Source organism: Mesoplodon bidens (assembly GCF_964165515.1).
Source record: "Mesoplodon bidens genome assembly, chromosome: X".
NCBI lineage: Eukaryota > Metazoa > Chordata > Mammalia > Artiodactyla > Ziphiidae > Mesoplodon > Mesoplodon bidens.
Genome location: NC_138163.1, coordinates 119782912 through 119807677, shown reverse-complemented (window position 1 = coordinate 119807677; position 24766 = coordinate 119782912). Strand labels below are relative to the sequence as shown.

Sequence of the window (24766 nt, the reverse complement as noted above, 5' to 3'; positions counted from 1 at the left end):
ACACACACACCTCTTCAACTACTTTATTGTTAATCCCTGGGTACCAGGTATGGGAAAAAATGGAAAAAGAATCAATGACTCAGTTGTGTCAATGTCAGTTTGTATGGTCAGACCAGTAAATGGCATCTTGCCAACATCTGTCCAGTGGAACGTGATTATCAGACAAGGAAGTCTGGTTATCGACTCAAGCTATGTAATGAGTCATGTCCTGCCATGTGCGTGGCAGAAGATGACAGGTTTTCTTTGAACTTGGAAATTTTAGAGCGACAAGTTCATTTGCAAGTATAAGAAGTTGAAAAGGTCCCTGTGGAAGAGGTAAAGTATCCCAGCTCTTTCAGGTATGGATTCATTAATTCTTTTAAAATGGAAGATTATGTATCAAATATCTTAGTTACGTCTAATCCCTCCATCAGAACTCAGCTTTTATGAATAGAGTATAATAACCTTGCAGATTAATTCCTTTCCCTGCCCCCCAGGAAAGATAACAAAGGTAAGCAGAATAAAAATTGCTTACAGGAGACAAGTCAACCCTACTCTGAACATTTCTCCTCAAGTTTCCCACATGTGGTCAACTGCAGCTGACATTCAACCAATGTGGTGGGTTTTTTTTCCTAGAATATAAGTTATGGCAGTACAGGGCCTAATGTAATGGCAGTACAGGGCCTAATGTAAAGATCAATTTGCACCTGTGGATGTTTATGCTTTTAATGATATTTCAGATTTTACTGGTTCTTTATTTTCAGGATTTTACTTGATGGTTTCGTGAAGAGTTTGATCACTGGGTATACACTTGGTGCTAAGGAACTATCCCTCTTTGTCTGAAAAGCATCTCTGTAGGAGTCTTTTTATCTAATAGCCTCTGCTGAATACCTGGAGAAGTTGCTTAAACATTCAACTCCAATAAGCTGTGAGGACTTCAGTACAAGAGGACTGTGTGTGTGTGTAAACATTTTTGATAAGCGTACCTTTTAATCCTAGGGGTTTGTTAACAAAGGCTCATCCTCTTTGGGGCAAATATCAGAGTTCTTAAACATGAGTTTTGTTATGCCTTAGAACTGATTTTCCCTTGAGGACATTTCTGAGGTATCGTGGAAGGTGTGGAAGAAACCTGTAACTGTGACTCTAAATACAGCCTGTCGAGGATGTGTTTGATCTGTATGGCAAAAGCCAAGTCCTGTGGTCTATGAACGATAGGAATTCTATTTTTAAATGAATTCCCTTGCTGCCTGCAGGCCTGGTTCTATTTCTTCTAGAATCTAGGCTAATGTTAGAACTGTTGTCGTTTCAAAGAGCTAAACCCCTCCAGATGGAGTTAATAGGAGCTCCTAAATTCAGCTAGTGGAGGGCATGAGCACAATGCTCATGGAGGGCAAGAGCATCAATCTGCCTTAATTGTTGACATGTGGAATCCTGATTGAGCGCCTCCACCCCCATCTCTCTGCTTCCAGCTGACCAAAGGAGCTTTTCCCCAAAGATGGAGAAGTGGTGAAATGGCCACGCCCCAGTGTTTAAGCCCAGGTGAAAAGTATGCCGCCAGGCAGCTAGTTAAGAAGGGTGGGTGGAACCCGAGAGCCTCTGGATTCTGCGGAGGCTGCGGGCGTGAACGCGGCCCTGATGCTGTCGGTTGTGGAGGTCCCAGGCCACGTCTCCAGCTTCCCAGTGAAGGGTAAGCACTTCCTCGTGGTGGCTCAGTGACGGCATCATAGCTGGAGAAGCTTAGGGACAACGCAGGCTGCCGCATAACCTCGGAGACGTGTACAGTCGGAGGAGACCTCGGAGACAACTTCCTTCACCCTTTCAGTTTACGAAAGCAGACGCTGAGGTCTGAGAAGTGAAGTGGTTTGGCCGAGGTCAGAAAGCAAGTTGGCAGTGGAGCATACAACTCAGGGTCCCGGCCGGGCTCCCTACGTGACCTCCCCTCCAGGTGAGTGCTCCTAAGCAGCCTTTTTGTTTTTTAATTGAAGTATAGTTGATTTACAATGTTGTGCTAATTTCTGCTGTACAGCAACGTGACTCGGTTATACACATATATACATTGTTTTTTTGTATTTTTTCCATTATGGTTTCTCCCAGGAGATTGGCTATAGTTCCCTATGCTATACGGTAGGACCTTGTTGTTGAATCCATCTACTAACCCCAAACTCCCAGTGCATCCCTCCCTCAACCCCCCCCCCGCCCCCTTGGCAACCACAAGTCTGTTCTCTATGTCCATGAGTCTGTTTGTTTAGTCTGTTTGTTTATAGGTTCATTTGTGTCATAGTTTACATTCCACATATCAGTGACATCATATGGTATTTGGCTTTCTGACTGACTTCGTATGATCATCACTAGTTGCATCCATGTTGCTGCAAATGACATTATTTCACATATTTTATGGCCGAGTAGTATTCCTTTGTATATATGTACCACATCTTCTTCATCCACTCCTCTGCTGATGGACCTTTAGGTTGTTTCCATGTCAGGCATGAGCCGGCTGGCAACTCCAGGCTTGGCCCCGCGCTGCACGGCACTCAGACCCATCATTCTGAAGGGCTGGGGCCCGGCCGGGCGGAGGCAAGACAGCGGCCACACCTACACTCTTCCGTATTGCGCCGGAGCTCATAAGTAGGAATGCACAGCACCACGCTTTTAAGAAACACAGTAGGAAAAGTGCAATTCTGCATCCCTTTATTTATAAACACGTTGGTAATGCCATGTCCCGTTGGCGAGCAGGAGTGGGTCTGGAGCGGGTAGGGGCATGTGCAGGGGTAGGAGGGGGTTGGGGAGGGATGGGGCTGATTCCGGAAGTTCGCGTTATTCAGCACCAGAGCAGATGCTTGGGCATAAGGTCGGGCTTTAACCCAGACGAGTTGTCGTCGTCTTGTCTCAGGTGTACAGCATAGTCTTAAGTATGTATGATCTTCTTATGGCTTTGTCCCGGGACACATTGCAAGGACACAACAAAAAACTCAAGTCTAGAGAGAAAGTAGAAGTTGCAAACGCCTCATGAGCTCATTCTGTTTTTTTAAAAAAGAAAAATCTGATGGCTAAGACTAGTGCTGAACGGACGCCTGAGGAACAGGAACATCTCTGCTCCCTTCGGGCTCATCTGATTCAGCTGAGTGTAGGTCGCCATCTCGCAATCTTTCCCTGGGGTATGCCTGGGTGCTAAGTCCTGAAGATGGAGAGAACAAATCCATGCTCTTCCCGTCCCTCCCTCCAAGGATGGACTCTCAGTAACTCCAGCCTAAGGCATGGAGCAAGCTGGCCACCCCGCAGCTGTGTCTCTTCCCCGCAGAGCAGGTCAGAAGGCAGACTTAGGTCTTGGGATCACTCCTCTTGAGGCTGGTTTCCTTTGCCTTTGTAAAGTCCTGGCCCACGGGAGTTGGCTTGCCAGAGACGGGCCATTCAATGTGACTATGACATTACAGTTGCCCCATGTTTTTAGCTGGTGAACATTTGATTTCAGGGTCCCCAGGAGGAAGATGTGGCAGCTAATGGAGAAGGGCTGAAATGGGGAAGCTGGGCGGGGTGGGGGGACGGGAACCCACATCCTGCACAGGTACCCACTAACCTTGGGTGTCTGTGAAAGAAGGCCTGCCTCCTTTACCTGTTAGGGAGTGAGTGACAGCTGTAAGGGAGCAGAAAGGAAGTACGCCCCCCCCCCCGCCCATCTTCATGGAACCTGCCTCCTTCCATGACCTAAATTGCTCTTTTCCAGCCCTCAGTCTGAAGCTTCCTTCCCTGTCTAGGGCAGAAGAACCTCTCCTTGCTTTTCGTCATTCCTGCTTACCTCTCCAAGCTTGTGTCACACTTCGTACGTCTCTCATTCCAGCCTTAACGCACTCTTGGCCATTACTGTTGACTGGCCGGCCCAAACAAAGAGCCGCCCCATCTCCTCCCAGACAGACGGGTGGCCAGGAAGCATCAAAAGCTGGGTTGCAGAATCTCCTCGTTCCTTCTCAGGGATCTCGTAGCCTTAGGGTGGGGAGGTATGGTTACAGGTCAGGAGCGGGACAGAGGGTGAGGCTTAGAACCCACTTGTGGGTTGTTACGGCCCATCCCTGAGATAGCCCAGGCATTGGTCATTTCCCATAATTGGCAGCTAGGATGGCACTGAGTCTGATGAGTCATGTAAGCGGCACCTGTCAGTGTGGTGTGTGAGGCCTGCAAACTTAGAATCTGCCCGATACATCAATTCCAAGCTATTTGCTCCAGAGCAGGAATCAGGTAAGAGTGGATTCAGCTGCTCTGGGCCGTGGCAAAAGCCCATAAAAGGCATTCCCAAGAGAGTTTCCCCTACAAAGGGAGGCCCTGAAATGGTTTGAGCGCTCAGATTTTCTTTAGCCTTCTTGCCTTTCTCCAGGTACCTCTTTCTCCTTTTCTCTTCCCTTGTTCTGACTGCCTTGCCCTGCCCAGCGGGCCTCCTCACCCTGTCACCACTCAGGAGATGGTGGGCATACATGCCCAGTGTGCCCTGGGTACATGATGGGAGAGAGGCCAAACGGGCACAGTGGAAGAACGGGGCCTTTGCCACTCAGCAGAGCAGTGCCGTGAGCCTTGACGGCAACAGGTTTTCTTCGCACGCGCCATGTTCCCACCAGCTCTCTGCCCCGTGAGTGCCCGACACAGTTCTGGAGAAAGTGCCCAGAACAAGGGGGTTCCCAGCCAGCTTAGCCTCACGGTTTTGCTTCCCAACAAACACCACTTATCTCCAGGTGGGTAGGGAGGTAGTTCAACCCCAACACGAGGGGGAAAGACATGCCACCTTCCTTCACTGGTTGCCCCACTTGTCACCCAGAAGGCTGTTTGCCAAGGTCTCTGAAAGGGAGACTTTCTGTCACAGAAGATGCCGGGCTCTGTCCGCAAGTTGCTGTGTTGGGCCTCTGGCTTTACTGGGACAGCCAGGCAATGCCTCTTCTACCCGAGTGTGGTTCTACATGTTACCTCTACCTGCTCATTTCTACCTGTGCTTAGGGGACAGTAACTTCAGGCAACTCAGCAGGCATGCTTACCGTCTTCATCCCATTTGAAACCTAGGGCTGGGGAGGTGGGTAATTACAGGACTACCTGGAACGTCCAGATGCTGAGGTCAGGCTGAGGTTTCCACCTTGCTCGGTGAAACTATTCAGAGCCTTTCTCTACCCAAAATGATGATGGGAGGCTGTGAGCACAACATGCTGATTTCGTGGCTGGGACATTTCTACAGGAATGCAGGATGAGCTTTTGACAAAGTGCCCAAGTCACAAGGGAACCAGGTAGTTCTTAAGACCAAGGGTTTCAGCAGGGTATTAGGGTGAGAGCAGGAGAGGGGGATAATGTAAAATGCCACCACCATAGATTTATATTGCACATGGTACACACCCTGGATGGCATACTGGGAGCACACACAACAGATACGTGCAGGTAGCACCCCCTATTGGTATACTATGTGGTTTGGTACATCAAACCGTTACTTGAGGTCTATGAAACTGTTAACTGGTCAGAAATGGGAAAAGCCATTCCATAATAGCATCCTTGAAGGAGAAGCTTCAGGAAACATCTACCATCTGCTAAACTTGGAGCCAAAGCAAAGTGGCTCCTTTATATACATATACATATACATACACATATACATATATATATGTATGTATATATATGATCTGTTTTGTTGCATTTCCCACAGATTAAGGTAGTTTCTGGAAAACAGTGAAGTCAAACCAGTGATGAAAGAGTATAACCAGGAGACATTACGCCTTAAGTGGCCTTCTCCTTGACAAAACTGTCGTTGGAATAAGAAGTTGAGGTTCACACTAGGTGACCTTTGATATACGTAGCCTAAAGCAAGGCTTGGTCTAGACGCCACGTTCCTGGAACTAGAAAGAATTGATGTGTTGCAACATCAGGTCTCGTGGCTAAACTGAGAAGGTTGGCATTTGTCTGTAGCTTGACTATTTCAGAAGCACTCTGCCACCTCTACTGGAAACAACTTTATTCTGGCAGAGCTTGGGTGGTAGGAGGCAACGTGCGGGGCCCTTAGGAGCTGGAAGTAGTAGATTGAGGGAGCAGCCGCTTCCACAGGTGGCATACTTGGTGGGGGCCAGTGCAAGGACCAAAGCAGAAGGCACCCCACTCAGTGCAAGTCTCCCGGGGATGCTCTGCATCTTTCCTTAGCGAGGTTAAAGTAGAGTGGTTCTAGGTGATGCTAAGAAGGTTTGTATAGGTTGTCCGGCGGGAAACCTCCATGCAGAGTCCAAGTCTTAGGCTGAGTGGAGACTGAGGGAGAGCTGGTCTCAAGGCCTTCCCTTAGCAGAGCTCAGGGTCTCCTGGCTGAGCTGCAGCTCCTGCGACTGTTACCCTTCCCACACCACTCAGGCATCCCCCGAGCCCACCCCCCCCCGCCCCGGCCTGTGTGGCGTGGCTCTTGTTGGCTGCCGGCAGCCTTTACTTCTCATCCTCATCCCCCTCACTCATGCTGCTGATGGAGGCTGAGGCGGCTTTGGGTGAGGAGGGGGGTGAGGTTTTGTTCGGGAGCCACGAGAAGGTGGGCGACGGGGAGCGTGAAGGGGACCGGCTCCTGGTGGGGCTGCTCACAGGGCTCTGCTTCGGGGACAAGGCCTGCAGCATCCGGCTACTCCTCTCCTGGAACATCTGCTTCTAGAGAGAGAAGGGAGAGAAAGCGCCTGTTAAAGGAGCCTTCTGAGGTGGTAGGGGAACAAGGCAGGAAGGAGAGCTGCCGCTCTAGATACCTGCACGCACGAACGCAGGCTCGCATGACAGCCCATGTTCCCCAGACTATCTCTGGGGGGGCGCTGAGTGAGATTCTGGGGCAGGAAGACGCTGCCACATCAGATTATCCTCCGGGCTGGTTCTTGGGACTCATCCCTTCTTACCGCCTTTTCCTCCATCTCCAAATCGAACTGCTATCTACGATGTGCCAGGCAAATGGCAATGTCCTCGGCACTTCGAAGTGCAGCAGGAAATCAAACAAAAATCCCTACCCTCGTGGATGTGAGGGAGGAATCACACAATAAGCAAACAAAACATGAGGTGTGGCAGACGGAACTATGGTCTGAGAGGAAACCACAATGAGAGAGGTTAGCAGACTGGGGTGTGGGCCGGGGAGACAGGTGGGCTGCAAAGGTCAGTAGGGCGCTCAGGGAAGGCCTCACTGAGAAGATGCTGTCTGAACAGAGACCTGAAAGAGGTGAGGAGGGGACCACGTGAATGGCAATCGGGGGGAAGCACGTTCCAGACGGAACTCGGAGAAGGGAGCACGCAGTGCACGTCCCAGGACAAGCAAGGAGACCCTGGGGGCTGGAGTGGAGTTACCTGGGTGAGGAGGGGTGTGGGGGGAAGAAAAGGATAAAGTTGGTGGTCATATCGAAGCTGGGGCTTCAGTGACATGCGGGAAGATGGGGTGGAGATGGCTGGTGAGCCCGTGGGGCTCGATGAGGACTGGCTTTCCAAACAGAAGGTGCTAAGTAGACAGGGCTAAGCATAACTGCTTGGCCTGACTGGACCCCAAGTGCCTATAGGGTGACGGTAGTTGAGGCTGGAGCCCCAGGAGGAGGATGGATTTCTCCCGAGGAGCCCCTGGAAGATTTTAATCAAGAGAGGGCTATGGTAAGATTGGTGATGTAGAAATACCTTTGGGTATGAGCATAAAAGCAAAAAAAGAAACCATTAAAAAAAAGATTGATGTTTGGCTACATAGAAAATTTAAAACTTCTGTACCTAAAAAAAAAAAAACACTATGAAATAAGGTACAATGCAAATGAAAAAAGGGGGGAAATTTTTGCAACATTTAAATACAAATAAAGCATTTTAGTATATAAACAGAACTTAGAAACCAAAAAGAAGATAACGAGCATTTGGCACATACAGGTAACTCACAAAAGACTTATAAATGAACTCTAAAAAATGTTTGGCATCACTAATAAACTAACACAAAGTGACTGATGTGAGATACCTTTTTTAATATATCAGATTGCTAAAGATATTTTTCATCTTCCCAACCTTTTAAAAGTTTTTCCAGTTTTGAGATAGAATTGACATACAATTCAATTGTATGAACAATTGAACTTCTCTTTCTGGTTCTTCTCTTAAACTATGTATGTTTAAGGTGTACAGCATAATGATTTCACTTAAGTCGTGAAATGATTACTACAATAAGGTTAGTTAACATCCATCATCTCATATGGATACAAATTTTTTTTCCTTGTGATGAAAACTCTTAGGATGTACTCTCATAACCTGCATATATACCATACAGCAATGTTAACTATGGTGATCATGTTGTACATTACATGCCTAGTACTTACTTATCTTATAACTGGAAATTTGTACCTTTTGACCCACTTCATGCAATTTCCCCTTGCCATACTCCCTACCTCTAGTAAACACAATCTGTCAGTGAAATCATACAGTATTTGTCTTTCTCTGACTTATTTCACTTGGCAAAATGCCCTCAGGGTCCATCTGTGTTATCACAAATGGCGGGATTTCCTCCTTTTACATGGATGAGTGATAATCCATTGTGTGTGTGTGTGTGTGTGTGTGTGTGTATAGACCACAACTTTATCCATTCATCCATCGACAGACACTTAGGTTGTTTCCGTATCTTCACTATTACAAATAATGCTGCTATGAACACAGGGGTGCAGTTATCTCTTCAACACAGTGTTTTCATTTCCTTCAGATATAACAGTTGACCCTTGAACAATGGGGGGGTTATGGATGCTGACCCTCTGTGCCGTCGAAAAATCAGTGTAAAACATTGGAGTTGGCCCTCTGCATTCACGGTTCTACATCTGTGGATTCAACCAACTGTAGATCATGTAGTACCTTAGTATTTAATACTGAAAAAAAATCCAAGTATAAAGTGGACCCATGCAGTTCAAACCTGTTCAAGGGTCAACTGTATTCCCACAAGTGGAAATTCTGGATCATATTTTGAATTTTTTGAGGAACCTTCATAATGTTTCCATATTGGTTGTACCAGTTGACAATCCCACCAACAGTGCACAAGCATTCCCTTTACATACTTGCCAGCATTTGTTCTCTTGTCTTTTTATTGCTCACACTCTTAACAGGTGTGAGATGATATCTCATTGTGGTTTCGATCTGCATTTCCCTATTGATTTAGTGATGTTGAACATCTTTTCATGTACTTGTTAACCATTGGTATATATTCTTTGGAAAAAATGTCTATTCAGGTCCTTTGCCCATTTTTAAATTGGATTACTTGGTTTTTTGCTATTCAACTTTATGAGATCTTTATATATTTTGGATGTTAATTCCTTATCAGATAAATGGTTTGTAAATATTTTTTCCCTTTCCATAGGCTGTCTTTTAATTTTGTAGGTGGTTTCTTTTGCCACGCAAAATTTTCCAGTTTGATGTAGTCTCATTTATTTTGTTGCTTGTGCCTTAGGTGTCATATTCGAAAAACCATTGCCAAGACTTGTGTCAAGGAGTTTTGCTCTGATGTTTTCTACTGGGAATTTTATGGACTGTGATCTCACATTGAAATCTTTAATCTATTTCAAGTTAATTTTCGTGGGTGGTGTAAGACAGGGGTCTACTTTCATTCTTTTACATGTAAATGTCCAATTTTCTAGCACCATTTATTGAAGATACTGTCTTTTCTCTAGCGAGTATTTTTGGCTCCCTTGCATGGGTTTACTCCTGGGCTCTCAATTCTGTTTTGTTGGTCTATGTGTCTGTTATTAGGCCACTGTCATACTGTTTTGATTACTACAGCTTTATAGTATAGCTTGAAAGCAAGAAGTGTGATGCCTCCCACTTTGTTCTTCTTTCTCAAGATTGTTTTGGCTGTCCAGGCGGGGTCTTTTGTGGTTCCATATAAATTTTAGGACTTTTCTATTTCTGAAAAAAATGCCATTAGAATCTTGATAGGAATTGCATTGAATCTATAGATGGCTTCGGGTAGTATGGACATTTTAACAATTCTCTCAATCCATGAGCCTGGGATATCTTTCCAGTTATTGGTGTCTTCTTGGATTTCTTTCTTCAGTGTCTTGTAGCTTTCAGTGCAGAGATCTTTCACCTCCTTGGTTAAATTAAGTATTCTATTCTTTTTTTTTGTGGTACGCAGGCCTCTCACTGTTGTGGCCTCTCCCATTGTGGAGCACAGGCTCTGGATGCACAGGCTCAGTGGCCATGGCTCACGGGCCCAGACGCTCCACGGCATGTGGGATCTTCCCGGCCCGGGGCACAAACCCGCATCCCCTGCATCGGCAGGTGGACTCTCAACCACTGCGCCACCAGGGAAGCCCCAGTATTCTATTCTTCTTGATGCTACTGTAAATGGGATAATTTAAGTCTCTTTTCCATATAATTCATTATCAGTGTACAGAAATGCTACTGATTTTTGTATGTTAATTTTGTATCCTGCAACTTTACTGAATTGATTAGATCTAGCAGTTTACTGATGGAGTCTCTAGAATTTTCTATGTATAAAATCATGTCATATGCAAATAGAGACTATTTTACTTCTTCCTTTCCAATCCTAATGCCTTTTATATCTTTTTCTTGCCTGATTGCTCTGGCTAGGACTTTGAGTACTATGTTGAATAGGAGTGGTGAGAGTGGGCAGCCTTGCCTTGTTCCTGATTTTAGAGGACAGGTTTTTAACCTTTCACAATTGAGTATGATGTTAGCTGTGGGACGGTCATATATGGCCTTTATTATGTTGTGGTATGTTCCTTCTATACCTAGTTCGTAGTTTTTAACAACTGTCATAAATAGTTAAATTTTGTCAAATGCTTTTTCTGCATCTATAGGGATGATCATCTGATTTTCTTCCTTTCATTCTATTAATTGATGCATCACATTGATGGATTTGTGTCTGAACTATCCTTGCATCTCAGGGATAAATCCCACTTGGTCATGGTGAAAGATGTTTTTAACGTGCTGCTGAATTCAGTTTGCTAGTATTTTACTGAGAATTTTTGCACCTATATTCTTAAAGGATATTGGCCTATGGCTTTCTTTTCTGAGAGTGTCCTTTTCTGGCTTTGGTATGAGGGTAATGCTGACCTTGTAAAACGAGTTTCGGAGTTTCCCACCTCCTCAATATTTTGGGAAGAGTTTGAGAAGGATTGGCGTTAATTCTTCTTTAAATGCTTGCTAAAATTCACCAGTGAAGCCATCTGGTCCTGGGCTTTTCTTCATTGGGAAATTTTTGATTAATGATTCAATCTCCTTAATACTAATTGGTCTGTTCAGATTTTCTTTCTTCCTGATTCAGTCTTGTTAGGTTGTATGTTTCTAAAAATGTGTCCATTTATTCTAGGTTGTCCAGTTTGTTGGTGTATAAATTGTCCATAGTAGCCTCTTATAATCCTTTGTATTTCTGTGGTATCAGTGGTAATGTCTCCCTTTTCATTTATAATTCTGTTGATTTGAGTCCTCTCTCTTTGTTTCTTGGTGAGTCTAGCTAAAGGTCTGACAACCTTGTTTATCTTTTCCAAGGACTAACTCTTAGTATTGTTAAAGTGTTGTTAATCTTTTCTGTTGTCTTCCTATTCTCTATCTCATTTGTTTCTGCTCTAATCTTTACTTTCTTCCTTCTGCTAACTTTGGGCTCAGTTTGTTCTGCTCTTTCTGGTTCCTTAAGGTATAGAGTTACGTTATTTGAGATTTTTCTTATTTCTTAATGTAGGCATTTATTGCTATGAACTTCCCTCTTAGAATTGCTTTTGGCGCATGCCATAAGTTTTGGTATGTAGTATTTCCATTTTTCATCTGTCTCAAGATACATTATTTCCCCTTTCTTCTTTGATGGGTCAGGAGAATATTATTTAATTTCCATGTGTTTGTGAATTTTCTAGTTTTCTTCCTGTTACTGATTTCTAGTTTCATACCATTGTGGTCAGAGAAGATACTTGGTATGATTTCAATATTCTTAAATTTGCTTAGACTTGTTTTGTGGCCTAACATATGGTTTATTCTAAAAACTGTTCCGTATGCACTTAGGAGTGTATATTTGGCTGTTATTGGATCGAATATCCTGTATATGTCTCTTAGGTTCAGTTGATCTATAGCATTGTTCATATCCACTGTTTTCTTATTGATTCCCTGTGTGGATGATCTATCCATTGTTGAGAGTGGGGTATTAGTCCCCAACTATTATTGTATTGCTGTTTCTCAATTTAGGTCTGCTTTATATATTTGGGTGCTCCAATGTTGGATGCATAAATATCTACAATTATTATATCTTCTTGATGGATTGACCCCTTTATCATTATATGTTGATGTTCTTTGTCTCTTTGTACTATTTTTACTATAAAGTCTATTTTGTCTCATGTAAGTACACCTACCCCTGACTTCTTAAAATATACCATTTGCTTGGATTATCTTTTTCCACCCCTTTCTTTTCTTCTTTTTTCATTTTTTTAAATTTTATTTTTAAATTTTAAAATTAAATTTAATTTTTTTATACAGCAGGTTCTTATTATCTATTTTATACATATTAGTGTATACATGTCAATCCCAATCTCCCAGTTCATCCCACCACCACCACCACCACCACCACCACCACCACCCCTGCCACTTTCCCCCCTTGGTGTCCCTACATTTGTTCTCTACATCTGTGTCTCTATTTCTGCCCTGCAAACCGGTTTATCTGTACCATTTTTCTAGGTTCCACATATATGCGTTAATATACGATATTTGTTTTTCTCTTTCTGACTGACTTCACTCTGTATGACAGTCTCCAGATCCATCCACGTCTCTACAAATGACCCAATTTCGTTCCTTTTTATAGCTGAGTAATATTCCATGGTATATATGTACCACATCTTCTTTATCCATTCGTCTGTCGATGGGCATTTAGATTGCTTCCATGACCTGGCTATTGTAAATAGTGCTGCAATGAACATTGGGGTGCATGTGTCTTTTTGAATTATGGTTTTCTCTGGGTATATGCCCAGTAGTGGGATTGCTGGGTCATATGGTAATTCTATTTTCAGTTTTTTAAGGAACGTCCATACTGTTCTCCATAGTGGCTGTATCAATTTACATTCCCACCAACAGTGCAAGAGGGTTCCCTTTTCTCCACACCCTCTCCAGCATTTGTTGCTTGTAGATTTTCTGATGATGCCCATTCTAACTGGTGTGAGGTGATACCTCACTGTAGTTTTGATTTGCGTTTCTCTAATAATTAGTGATGATGAGCAGCTTTTCATGTGCTTCTTGCCCACCTGTATGTCTTCTTTGGAGAAATGTCTATTTAGGTCTTCTGCCCATTTTTGGATTGGGTTGTTTTTTTTAATATTGAGTTCCACCCCTTTATTTTCAGTCTGTGTGTGTCTTTAAGGTTAAAGTGAACCTCTTGTGGGCAACATATTGTTGGATCTTATTTTTTTTAACCATTTAGCCATTCTGTATCTTTTGACTGCAGAATCTAGTCCATTTATGTTAAAAGTAATTATTGATAGGGAAGGACTTATTATTGCCATTTTGTTAATTGTTTTCTGGCTGTTTTGTAGTTCCTCTGGTCCTTGTTTCATAACTTGATGTGTTTTTTTGTGTGTGTTTTGATGTCTTTTGGTATCAGTATGCTTTGGCAACTTTATCATGTTCTTTTGTGTAAATACTACAGGTTTTTGCCTTATCATTACCATGAGGCTTACACAGACTATATTAAAATAATAACACCCTATTTTAAACTGATAATGACTTAAGTTCAATAGACTTCCTAAACTCTACTTTTGCTTGTCCTCTCCCTCACATTTTAGGTTATTGTTGCTGGACAGTTGATATATTATTAAATATTGTGTAACCAATATCAAATTATTGTAGTCATGGTTATTTTTACTATGTTTTCTAACTTTTTAAAGTATTATTTACTTATTTATTTATTTACTTATTTATGGCTTCATTGGGTCTTTGTTGCTGTGTGCAGGCTTTCTCTAGTTGTGGCGAGTGGGGGCTACTCTTTGTTGTGGTGTGCATGCTTCTCATTGCGGTGGCTTCTCTTGTTGCAGAGCACAGGCTCTAGGCATGCGGGCTTCAGTAGTTGTGGCACATGGCCTCAGTAGTTGTGGCTCACAGGCTCTAGAGCACAGACTCCGTAGTTGTGGTGCACAGGCATGTGGGATCTTCCCACACCAGGGATCAAACCCGTGTCCCCCGCATTGGCAGGTGGATTCTCAACCACTGCACCACCAGGGAAGTCCTGTTTTCTAACTTTTAACATACAGTTATAAGTGAATTATGTACCACTGTTACATTACAGAATCTAACTTTGACTATATACTTACCATTACCAGTGAGTTTTATGCTACCTTCTTATGTTTTATGATGTTATTTAGTGCCCTTTTACTCAAAGAACTCCCTTTAGCCTTTCTTGTAAGGCAGATCTCGTGGTGATAAACTCCCTCAGGTTTTGTTTCTTCAGGAATACCTTTATCTCTCCTTCATTTCTGAAGGATAGCTTTGCCAGGCATAGAATTCTTGGTTGATGGTTTTTTTTTCAAAAATTTGAACATACCATTTCCATTCTCTCCTGACATGAAACGTTTCTGTTGAGAAATCTACCAGAAGTCTTATGAGGGTTCCAGTGTTTGTAATTTCTCTTTTCTATTGCTGCTTTCAAAATTCTTTGTCTTTTGACAATTTAATTATAATCTCAGTGTAGCCCTACTCAGGTTTAACCTATTTGGTGTCCTTTTTGCCTTATGGATCTGGATGTCCCTTTCTCTCCCAAGTTGTGGGAAGTTTTCAGCCATTATTGATTTAAATGATACACTTTGTCTCTTTCTCTTTATCTTCTCCTTCTGGAATTCCCATAATGCACAAACTGTTTCTTCTGATTGTGTCCTGTAATTCCCATAGGTTTTATTCACTCTTCTTCATTGTTTTTTCTTTTTGCTCCTGACTGGATAGTTTCTTGACTTCTAGGTTCCTTGTGCCTAGTAGAGTCTGCTTTTGAAGCTCATTGTTGAGTTCTTCAGTGATCATATTTTTCAGCTCTAGGGTTTCTGTTTGGGTTTTTTTTTATGGTTCCTATTTCTTTGTTGAGTTTCTCATTTTGTTCATGTATGGTTTTCCTAATTTTGTTGTCTGTGTGTGCTTGTAGTTCACTAAACTTCTTTAGGAGGATTATTTTGAATTCTTTGTCCGAAAGTTCAGAGATGTCCATTTATTTAGGGTCAGTAATTGGAGCTTTATTAGTTTCCTTTGCTGCCATATTAACCAGATTTTTCATGATCTTTGATTTCTTACATTGGTATATGCACATTTGAGTAAGTGGTCTTCTCTTCCGGACTTTACATGTGTGCTTTGGCAGAGACAGCTCAGTTTGGGTTTCTGGATGTGTTTGCTGGTAACATCCTTGGGCAGGAATGGTTTGCTATCAGGGTTTATTTTGGGGTGAGGCCACTGCCCAAGTTCTGAGGTGACGGGGCAGGCAGGGCTTGCTGCTGCCTGAGAACAGTTGGATAGGACTGCTGATTTGGTTCCCTGCACAAGTGAGGCTGTAGGTTGGGCTCCACGGCTTGCTGGGTTTTCTGGTCAGGATTACTAGATGGTCATGACTGGGTACTATACTCAGCGGTAGATGGGGCTATGAATTACCTTCTCTTCCCTGGTAGGGCAGCAGAATAGGCCCCAGGGCCTGTACGGCTTGTTGTTTGGGGACCTGAGTCAGGCAAGAGTGTGTACTGAATTCCCTGGCCAGACAGGGCCATCAGTTTTGCTCTCTGTTCAAGTGCCACTGTATGCAGGGTTGTTGGATGGGCTAGGCAGCTTCCCATGTGCTCTAGTTAGATTCCGTGGTCGGGTGGGCTGCAAGGTGTATTCAGCAATGAGTGGGGCTGTGAATTAGGTTCCCTTCCTGGGCACGGTGGGAGAACTAATTCCAAGGCCAGAAAGGCTCTTTGTTGGTGGTCTTGATTCAAGCTGACCTGCACCCTAAGTTCCCTAGCTGAACACAGCCACTGGCTTTGCTCTGCCGTCCATCAGCTCTGCCTGCCAGACTCTGTGCTTAAGTATTGCTGGGCTATGCAGCTTCCCAGGTGTTCTGGCAAGGCTTTCTGGTTGGGTGGGGCTGGGAGCTTCACTCAGCAGTCAGTGGGGGTTAAAACTCAGCTCCCCTGGATGCATGGGGACAGACTGGGCTCCAGGGCCAAAAATCTTTGTTTGAGGACCCAAATCAGACAGACTTGGACTCCACTGAGTTCCCAGGTCAGATGGCACCAATGACTAGACTCTGCAGATGGACAAAGTTCCTGGCTGGGGCTACTACTTGGGCACTGCACATAGGAACTTGGTCCGCCAAGATCAGAGTGCTGGTTGTGGCATGATGAGATTCTCAGTGGTCAAGTGCTTCAGATTCCTCTGCAATCACCATGGGGTAAGACCAGAGATGGTGTCTCAAGAAAGAACCCACAGTGCTGGGAGAGTTGGATGTCCATCTGGGCCTCTTTCGCCACTGGAGGAACCAGAGGCTCGGGGGAGATTTCTCCATGGTGCCGTGCTGGCCTGGGGGAGGAGCAGTGTGGTGAGCACGTAGCAGCTCCTCTTGCACTTCTAATGCCACCTGTCTTGGTCTCTGTGGTGCAGGGGGTGCTTCAGCCTCACCCAAGTGTTCTAGGATTCTCTCAGTGGTGTCTTCTCTGTGAATAGTTGTTAGTTCTTCTTGTGAGGGAGAACAAAGTCAGGAATGACCTATGTTGCCATCTTGATGATGTCACTCCCCCAAGATTTTTTTTTTTAATTTGTAATGGCCAGTGTTGGTGAGGGTCAGGAAAAAAACTACAGTCCTGTTACTGCTGGTGGAAGGGTAAAATAGTAGTGCCGTTCAGAGGGGTAATTGGGCAATAGGCGCAAAAACTTTTTTTCCTGAGGAGATAATCAGAGATGTAAATTTGTGTACATGGAAATTCATTGCAGTGTCAACAGACAAAACGTCAAACTCCCTAAACAGGTTAGAGAAGTCTTGCACAACTCTGAGATTATACACTAAGCAGCTGATGAAAATCAAGTCCTTAAAGAATATTCAGTAATGTGAGAAAATGTTCATGAGCTATTGCAAAGTAAAAATTATTTTAGAATAGTATGTTCTGCATGAACCCAATTTTGTAAAAGGAAATATATACATGTAGATAGAAAAAAGATGGGGGCAGTACCCGCCAAATATTAGCAGTGACTACTCTGGGTGATGAGGCTAGAGGTGATTTTTAGTCTCTTTTATTATTTTCTTTACTTTCTAATAGTTCTACAATGAACATACCGTTTTTACCATCAAAACAAGATACGGTAGGAAGAAAGAAAGATAATTGGGGCAAGGAGATTAGGCCAAAGGGCATTGCAATAATGTCACAGGTAAGAAAATATTAAGGCCTCAGGCACAACATCAATTCCCCCGCAGTCATTTTCCCTTTTTAAGTTGTAGCCCATTACTTTTTAGGAGCTCAAATCTCCTCTAGCAGATACAAGAGAGATGACTTGCTGACCACCGAGATCCTTTCCAGATTTAAAACTCCATAATTCTACGAATACACTGATTATTCATCTTCCATTAAAGGCATTGATAATTATGCCAAAAGACATCCAAACCCCTCAAAATCAAACAGAAAAAAAATGCTGTAGTACAACAGCATTAATTTAGATCAAGCCCATTTATGAGACAAAATCAAATGCCAAAAGGACAGGGCGGCCTATTATTAATGGCAATGTGAAAAAAAATCCTTGAACTTCTAACAGGCATTTCTATTTTTAAATTTTTTTAAAATTTATTTTATTTTTGGCTGCGTTGGTCTTCGTTGCTGTGTGCAGGCTTTCTCTAGTTGTGGCGAGCAGGGGCTGCTCTTCATTGCGGTGTGCGGGCTTCTCATTGCGGTGGCTTCTCATGTTGTGAAGCATGGCCTCTAGGCATGTGGGCTTCAGTAGTTGTGGCACACGGGCTCAGTAGTTGTGGCTCACGGGCTTAGTTGCTCCTCGGCATGTGGGATCTTCCCGGACCAGGGCTCGAACTCGTGTCCCTGGCATAGGCAGGCAGATTCTCAACCACTGTACCACCAGGGAAGCCCCTAGCAGGCATTTTTTAATATGTCTTTATTACTGTAATCTTTGAGTGTATTTTTAGTGGCAGCCACTAGCCCTCCTGCTGTTAATGGATTGTCAGCATTTCCATTAGAAGCCCACTTTCTAAGGAATCTCCAACTTGTCTCCTACAGTTTGACTCAAGCTCATAACTGAATATTCTGCCTAAGGGAATGAAATTATTTGAACCCTTAATGATAAAAAGTGGTGTCACACTTTATAAAATGCAGTATCCAGGCAAAACAACTATGGGTCTTGATTTGCAAGCTCTCTGATCTGTTTCTGGTACATTTTGAAGGGTGGTTCCCCTCCAAAGGAGCTGAATTGAATCAGGTCAGGAGACAGTTTGTAATGAGCTTCCTGGGAAGAAAAGCACTTTAGAAATATAAGAAATAATGAAGACCGTGGCATGGCATTTTCAAAGAGAAAAGACTGAATTTAAATTCAATCTTTTGCTGTATTAAGAGATTTCCATTTGTAAAGTTTTCTCCCAAGAAAATAATCCCATTTATAGTCCTGTCCACATGAAAATAATTTTCTATTTCCCCTCCTACAATGTTTTCCCTTTTATTTTATTTATTTATTTATTTATTTATTTATTAGTTTCTGCTTTATAACAACGTGAATCAGTCATACATATACATCTGTTCCCACATCCCTTCCCTCATGCATCTCCCTCCCTCCCACCCTCCCCATCCCACCCCTCCAGGCGGTCACAAAGCACCGAGCTGATCTCCCTGTGCTCTGCGGCTGCTTCCCACTATCTATCTACCTTACGTTTGGTAGTGTATATATGTCCATGCCTCTCTTTCGCTTTGTCACAGCTTACCCTTCCCCCTCCCCATATCCTCAAGTCCATTCTCAAGTAGGTCTGTGTCTTTATTCCTGTTTTACCCCTAGGTTCTTCATGACATTTTTTTTTTAAAATTCCGTATATATGTGTTAGCATACGGTATTTGTCTTTCTCTTTCTGACTTACTTCACTCTGTATGACAGACTCTAGGTCTATCCACCTCATTACAAATAGCTCAGTTTCATTTCTTTTTATGGCTGAGTAATATTCCATTGTATACATGTGCCACATTTTCTTTATCCATTCATCCGATGATGGACACTTAGGTTGTTTCCAGCTCTGGGCTATTGTGAATAGAGCTGCAATGAACATTTTGGTCCATGTCTCTTTTTGAATTATGGTTTTCTCAGGGTATATGCCTAGTAGTGGGATTGCTGGGTCGTATGGTAGTTCTATTTTTAGTTTTTTAAGGAACCTCCATACTGTTCTCCATAGTGGCTGTACCAATTCACATTCCCACCAGCAGTGCAAGAGTGTTCCCTTTTCTCCACACCCTCTCCAGCATTTATTGTTTCTAGATTTCTTGATGATGGCCATTCTGACTGGTGTGAGATGATATCTCATTGTAGTTTTGATTTGCATTTCTCTAATGATTAATGATGTTGAGCATTCTTTCATGTGTTTGTTGGCAGCCTGTATATCTTCTTTGGAGAAATGCCTATTTAGGGGGTGGGTCCAAAAGGATCTTGCTGTGATTTATGTCATAGAGTGTTCTGCCTATGTTTTCCTCTAAGAGTTTGATAGTTTCTGGCCTTACATTTAGGTCTTTAATCCATTTTGAGCTTATTTTTGTGAATGGTGTTAGGGAGTGATCTAATCTCATACTTTTACATGTCCCTGTCCAGTTTTCCCAGCACCACTTATTGAAGAGGCTGTCCTTTCTCCACTGTACATTCCTGCCTCCTTTATCAAAGATAAGGTGACCATATGAGCGTGGGTTTACCTCTGGGCTTTCTATCCTGTTCCATTGATCTATCTTTCTGTTTTTGTGCCAGTACCACACTGTCTTGATTACTGTAGCTTTGTAGTATAGTCGGAAGTCAGGGAGCTTGATTCCTCCAGCTCTGTTTTTCGTTCTCAAGATTGCTTTGGCTATTCGGGGTGTTTTGTTTTTCCAAACAAATTTTGAAATTTTTTGTTCTAGTTCTGTGAAAAATGCCAGTGGTAGTTTGATAGGGATTGCATTGAATCTGTAGATTGCTTTGGGTAGTAGAGTCTTTTTCACAATACTGATTCTTCCAATCCAGGAACATGGTATGTCTCTCCATCTATTTGTGTCATCTTAAATTTCTTTCATCAGTGTCTTATACTTTTCTGCATACAGGTCTTTTGTCTCCTTAGGTAGGTTTATTCCTAGATATTTTTGTTGCAGTGGTAAATGGGAGTGTTTTCTTGATTTCACTTTCAGATTTTTCATCATTAGTGTACAGGAATGCCAGAGATTTCTGTGCATTAATTTTGTATTCTGCTACACTTTACCAAATTCATTGATCAGCTCTAGTAGTTTTTCGGTAGCATCTTTAGGATCCTCTATGTATAGTATCATGTCATCTGCAAACAGTGACAGCTTTACTTCTTCTTTTCCAATTTGGATTCCTTTTATTTCCTTTTCTTCTCTGATTGCTGTGGCTAAAACTTCCAAAACTATGTTGAATAAGAGTGGTGAGAGTGGGCAGCCTTGTCTTGTTCCTGATCTTAGTGGAAATGGTTTCAGTTTTTCACCATTGAGGATGATGTTGGCTGTGGGTTTGTCATATATGGCCTTTATTATGTTGAGGAAAGTTCCCTCTATGCCTGCTTTCTTGAGGGTTTTTATCATAAATGGGTGTTGAATTTTGTCAAAAGCTTTTTCTGCATCTATTGAGATGATCATATGGTTTTTATCCTTCAATTTGTTAATATGCTGTATCACGTTGATTGATTTCTTGCATTTCTGGAATAAACCCCACTTGATCATGGTGTATGATCCTTTTAATGTGCTGTTGGATTCTGTTTGCTAGTATTTTGTTGAGGATTTTTGCATCTATGTTCATCAGTGATATTGGCCTGTAGTTTTCTTTCTTTGTGACATCCTTGTCTGGTTTTAGTATCAGCATGATGGTGGCCTCGTAGAATGAGTTTGGGAGTGTTCCTCCCTCTGCTATATTTTGGAAGAGTTTGAGAAGGATGGGTGTTAGCTCTTCTCTAAATGTTTGATAGAATTCGCCTGTGAAGCCATCTGGTCCTGGGCTTTTGTTTGTTGGAAGATTTTTTATCACAGTTTCAATTTCAGTGCTTGTGATTGGTCTGTTCATATTTTCTATTTCTTCCTGATTCAGTCTCGGCAGGTTGTGCATTTCTATGAATTTGTCCATTTCTTCCAGGTTGTCCATTTTATTGGCATACAGTTGCTTGTAGTAATCTCTCATGATCTTTTGTATTTCTGCAGTGTCAGTTGTTACTTCTCCTTTTTCATTTTTAATTCTATTGATTTGAGTCTTCTCCCTTTTTTTCTTGATGAGTCTGGCTAATGGTTTATCAATTTTGTTTATCTCCTCAAAGAACCAGCTTTTAGTTTTATTGATCTTTGCTATTGTTTCCTTCATTTCTTTTTCATTTATTTCTAATTTGATCTTTATGATTTCTTTCCTTCTGCTAACTTTGGGGGTTTTTTGTTCTTCTTTCGCTAATTGCTTTAAGTGCAGGGTCAGGTTGTTTACTCGAGATGTTTCCTGTTTCTTAAGGTGGGATTGTATTGCTATAAACTTCCCCCCTTAGAACTGCTTTTGCTGCATCCCATAGGTTTTGGGTTGTCGTGTCTCCATTGTCATTTGTTTCTAGGTATTTTTTTATTTCCTCTTTGATTTCTTCAGTGATCACTTCGTTATTAAGTAGTGTATTGTTTAGCCTCCATGTGTTTGTATTTTTTACAGATCTTTTCCTGTAATTGATATCTAGTCTCATAGCATTGTGGTCAGAAAGGATATTTGATACAATTTCAATTTTCTTAAATTTACCAAGGCTTGATTTGTGATCCAAGATATGATCTATCCTGGAGAATGTTCTATGAGCACTTGAGAAAAATGTGTATTCTGTTGTTTTCGGATGGAATGTCCTATAAATATCAATTAAGTCCATCTTGTTTAATGTATCATTTAAAGCTTGTGTTTCCTTATTTATTTTCATATTGGATGATCTGTCCATTGGTGAAAGTGGGGTGTTAAAGTCCCCTACTATGAATGTGTTACTGTCGATTTCCCCTTTTATGGCTGTTAGTATTTGCCTTATGTATTGAGGTACTCCTATGTTGGGTGCATATTTACAATTGTTATATCATCTTCTTGGAGCGATCCCTTGGTCATTATGTAGTGTCCTTCTTTGTCTCTTCTAATAGTCTTTATTTTAAAGTCTATTTTGTCTGATATGAGAATTGCTACTCCAGCTTTCTTTTGGTTTCCATTTGCATGGAATATCTTTTTCCATCCCCTCACTTTCAGTCAGTATGTGTCCCTAGGTCTGAAGTGGTTCTTTTGTAGACAGCATATATACAGGTCATGTTTTTGTATCCATTCAGCCAGTCTATATCTTTGGTTGGACCATTTAATGCATTTACATTCAAGGTAATTATCGATACGTATGTTCCTGTTACCATTTTCTTAATTGTTTTGGGTCTGTTATTGTAGGTCTTTTCCTTCCCTAGTGTTTCCTGCCTAGAGAAGTTCCTTTAGCATTTGTTGCAAAGGTGGTTTGGTGGTGCTGAATCCTCTTAGCTTCTGCTTATCTGTAAAGATTTTAATTTCTCTGTCAAATCTGAATGAGATCCTTGCTGGGTAGAGTAATTTTGGTTGTAGGTTTTTCCCTTTCATCCCTTTAAATATGTCCTGCCACTCCATTCTGGCTTGCAGAGTTTTTGCTGAAAGATCAGCTGTTAACCTTATGGGGATTCCCTTGTATGTTACTTGTTATTTTTCCCTCACTGCTTTTAATATTTTTTTCTTTGTATTTAATTTTTGACAGTTCGATTAATATATGTCTTGGTGTGTTTCTCCTTGGATTTATCCTGTATGGCACTCTCTGTGCTTCCTGGCCTTGATTGACTATTTCCTTTCCCATATTAGGGAAGTTTTCAACTATAATCCTTCAAATACTTTCTCAGTTCCTTTTCCTCTTCTTCTTCTGGGACCCCTATAATTCGAATGTTGGTGTGTTTAATGTTGTCCCAGAAGTCTCTGAGAGTGCCCTCAATTCTTTTCATTCTTTTTTCTTTATTCTGCTCTGTGGTAGTTATTTCCACTATTTTATCTTCCAGGTCACTTATCCGTTCTTCTGCCTCAGTTATTCTGCTATTGATTCCTTCTAGAGAATTTTTCTTTTCATTTATTGTGTTGTTCATCTCTGTTTGTTTGCTCTTTAGTTCTTCTAGGTCCTTGTTAACTGTTTCTTGTATTTTCTCCATTCTATTTCCAAGATTTTGCATCATCTTTACTATCATTACTCTGAATTCTTATTCAGGTAGACTGTGTATTTCCTTTTCATTTGTTTGGTCTGTGGGTTTTTTACCTTGCTCCTTCATCTGCGGTTTCTCTGTGTTCTCATTTTGCTTAACTTACTGTGTTTGGGGTCTCCTTTTTGCAAGTTGCAGGTTCATAATTCCTGTTGTTTTTGGTGTCTGCCCCCAGTGGGTAAGGTTGGTTCAGTGGGTTGTGTAGGCTTCCTGGTGGAGGGGACTGGTGCCTGTGTTCTGGTGGATGAAGCTGTATCTTGTCTTTCTGGTGTGCGGGACCAAGTCTGGTGGTGTGTTTTGGGGTGTCTGTGAACTTATTATGATTTTAGGCAGCCTCTCTGCTAATGGGTGGGGTTGTGTTCCTGTCTTGCTAGTTGTTTGGCATGGGGTGTCCACCACTGGAACTTGCTGGTCGTTGAGTGGAGTTGAGTCTTAGCATTGAGATGGAGATCTCTGGGACAACTCTCACTGATTGATATTACGTGGAGCCAGGAGGTCTCTGGTGGTCCAATGTCCTGAACTCGGCTCTCCCACTTCCAAGGCTGAGGCCTGACACCCGGCCGGAGCAGCAAGACCCTGTCAGCTACACGACTCAGAAGAAAAGGGAGAAAAAAAAGAAAGAAAGAAAAAAAATAGAGTAAAATAAAATAAAATAAAAGTTATTAAAATAAAAAAATTAATATTTTTAAAATAAAAAAGTCATAAAAAAAAGAAAAGCGCAACCAAACCAATAAACAAATCCATCAGTGATAACAAGTCCTAAAGGTAAACTAAGATCAACATATAAATCAGAAATTCGTCTGTCACATACAGCAAGCCCCAAGTCTACAGTTGCTCCCAAAGTCCACTGCCTCAATTTTGGGATGATTTATTGTCTATTCAGGTATTCTACAGATGCAGGGTACTTCAAGTTGATTGTGGAGACTTAATCTGCTGCTCCTGAGGCTCCTGGGGGAAATTTCCCTTTCTCTTCTTTGTTCGCACAGCTCTTGGGGTTCAGCTTTGGATTTGGCCCCACCTCTGAATATCGGTCGCCCTCTGGCATCTCTTCTTTGCCCAGACAGAAGGGGGTTAAAGTATCGGCTGATTAGGGGGCTCTGGCTTACTGAGGCTGGGGGGAGGGAGGGGTACGGAATGCAGGGTGAGCCTGTGGCGGCAGAGGCCAGTGTGACATTGCAACAGCCTGAGGTGTGCCGTGTGTTCCCCAGGACTTATTTTATAACTGAAATTTTGTACTTTTGACCCCCTTCACCCATTCTGTACCCCCCCACCCTCTGCCTTTGGCAACCACCAATCTGTTCTCTGTATCTGTGATCTCATTTTGCTGGATCATAGGTTTTTTTGTTGAGTTGTTTAAGCTTTATATATTTTTTAGATATTAACCCCTTATCAGATAT

At 42.4% G+C, this 24766-nt stretch overlaps 1 protein-coding gene across 4 annotated transcripts in view; it reads right to left on the bottom strand.

Moving 5' to 3' along the window:
- Nucleotides 1-6364: 6364 nt before the first annotated feature.
- The window catches only part of PCYT1B (phosphate cytidylyltransferase 1B, choline), a 123345-nt gene continuing 104943 nt past the window's right edge, over nt 6365-24766 (bottom strand). For 2 of the 4 annotated variants that reach the window (XM_081222375.1, XM_081222376.1), the window contains exon 8: nt 6365-6615. In XM_081222375.1, the coding sequence (XP_081078501.1) occupies nt 6403-6615 (213 nt within the window). In that variant the 3' untranslated portion in view covers nt 6365-6402. Of the gene's footprint in view, nt 6616-23838; nt 23961-24766 lie in introns of those variants that run through there. The other 2 variants (XM_081222377.1, XM_081222378.1) reach the window with 2 other exon arrangements.